The sequence below is a fragment of the Stomoxys calcitrans genome, chromosome 1, assembly GCF_963082655.1.
Source record: "Stomoxys calcitrans chromosome 1, idStoCalc2.1, whole genome shotgun sequence".
In the NCBI taxonomy this organism is placed as follows: domain Eukaryota; kingdom Metazoa; phylum Arthropoda; class Insecta; order Diptera; family Muscidae; genus Stomoxys; species Stomoxys calcitrans.
The window spans coordinates 1945153-1947140 of NC_081552.1; the positions used below are offsets into that span (position 1 = coordinate 1945153).

At 37.2% G+C, this 1988-nt stretch overlaps 1 protein-coding gene across 1 annotated transcript; it reads left to right on the forward strand.

Annotated features, from left to right (window-relative positions):
* The first annotated feature begins 275 nt into the window (after positions 1–275).
* On the forward strand, positions 276–910 carry LOC106083544 (uncharacterized). The gene is given in 2 exon segments (NM_001311251.1): positions 276–449; positions 514–910. Coding segments are annotated over 2 exon segments (420 nt in total). The 5' UTR covers positions 276–343; the 3' UTR covers positions 828–910.
* Positions 911–1988: the final 1078 nt, after the last annotated feature.

Below are 1988 nucleotides of genomic sequence, written 5' to 3' on the forward strand. Positions count from 1 at the left end.
TATATTTTTCTTAATGCTTCGCTTATGGATTCTGTTTGCTTAATCATTTTACGTGGAATTATTTTTGCAGCTGTCGATCTGGACATATTGACTTATTCCATCAATAGAACAATACAATTTCCACAGTTCTCTTTGTAATGATAATCAATATTAATATTTGCAGAATAAACATAAACACGAGATGGATAAAGAGCTTACCAATGACGACATGGCTTTGCTCAGCCTTTTGTGAGTGATCATTTAAAAACCACCCGGTAAAGGAACTATGATACCCATTTCTGCTAGAAAAATTTAGTAGAATAGTTGTTTTAACTCAAACAGAGTGAAGATCCCAAGAAAAAATATGGCTATCAGGACATCGTTGGTTTTTTTGTTGGCCAGTTTCGTATGCTCGGCATACAGCCAATTGCTTACTCCCATTGGACGTGCCAACATTGAGATTACAGATAGTAAGTGGAAGTAGAAATTAAATTTCCATTTATTCGATTAATTCGATTCTCGTTTGACAATTAGGGCGATTCCAATGCGACAGAATTGAATGTCCCATGGAAACGGAACGTTGCGTGGTTACCAAAGAGAAACACCCACAATCCGACTGGATGCTGGTTGTCAGCAACCAATGCTACTCTCAGGATGGCACCTTGTTGAAAAAGGCTGAAAAACAACAATCGATCGATCCCAAGGTCCATGTCAAAATTCATCTTGAAGGTCGCCGCATTTATGGAGACCGCCCCAGCGTCGGTGAAAATGATGCCGACGACGATGAGGGAGATGATGCCTTCAACCGAGCTGTGGATGAACTCAGCAAGGATTTCGATCTTAATTAAGCTACTTGCTAAAATCAAAATCATGATTTATTAATCTATTCTATAGAATTCAAGAAGAGACATTAAAGCTTTGTAGAAAGAAAGTTGTAGTTGTAACGCCTTATTGATTTAGCTTAACAAATCTTGGTGCTAGAGAATTAAATTCTTGATGGCACCTACAAGTTTTTCGAAAAATTAAGTGACCATTTGAGGTAGAGGACGATCTTTTATTTCATCAACCATGGATTGCATACTCCGTTTTAATAGACAGAAACTGAAAATTGGTAATGGGAGGTTAAAATAAGAAACCCAATGGAATTTTTTATATATTTGGTAAAAATTGCTACCTGCAAGTGCTCAAGAACTTATACCGAGAGATAGTTTTAAATGAGAAGTATATCAGGTTATGCACCGATCTGATCATACGTGATTTAGATACCAGCAAAATTGTTGCTTGCAAAGATGTAGAAAAAATTTATTTTTTTGGGATCTGGATGTATTCCAAACCTGCACCAAATGTTGTGATTTTAACATGGAGCAGTCGCCAACAAATGCAACATTTTTCCTACATAGCCATAAGGCTCCAAAGCATTTGTGGGAAAGAAGAATTTTTCGAACTGATTGAGAATGTTGGCGCGAATGAACCACGGCTGTATGAGCTGCATAAGTCATTATACAGCTCGTGATTCCGATAGAAAGATCAATTGGAGAAAGACATCTCGAAATTAGGTGTAAAAAATTTGGAGAATGAGGAGGAGAAGATTGAGGCGCTTGGAAATGTATTCTAAGTTTAACTGGTGTCACAAAAGTTATATCATATTATATTATTGAATGGCCAAGGGTATTATAAAGGCGAGTTTGCGGCCAAACAGCTGAATGGAGTTTAATGAAATTGGCATCAATCGAAAGATATTTTTCCACAGATGTGCAGAATATACATGAATATTAAAGAAAAGCGGTAAAATTGAGGAATTAATGTTCGTTAAAAGAATAAGAAGCAGAAACACAGCAAATTGTTGTTGCTTTTTACTAAAGCATCCGCTATGTGTGTGAATGTAGTGTCACATTTTGGGAGCGTGAGTATGTGAGAGTAAGAGAAGCAACTGATGCGAGAGAAAAAGTAACACTATTAGGTTGTGGGGGAGGGATATGTGTGGCTCGGCTTTGCTGTAAGTGGCATTG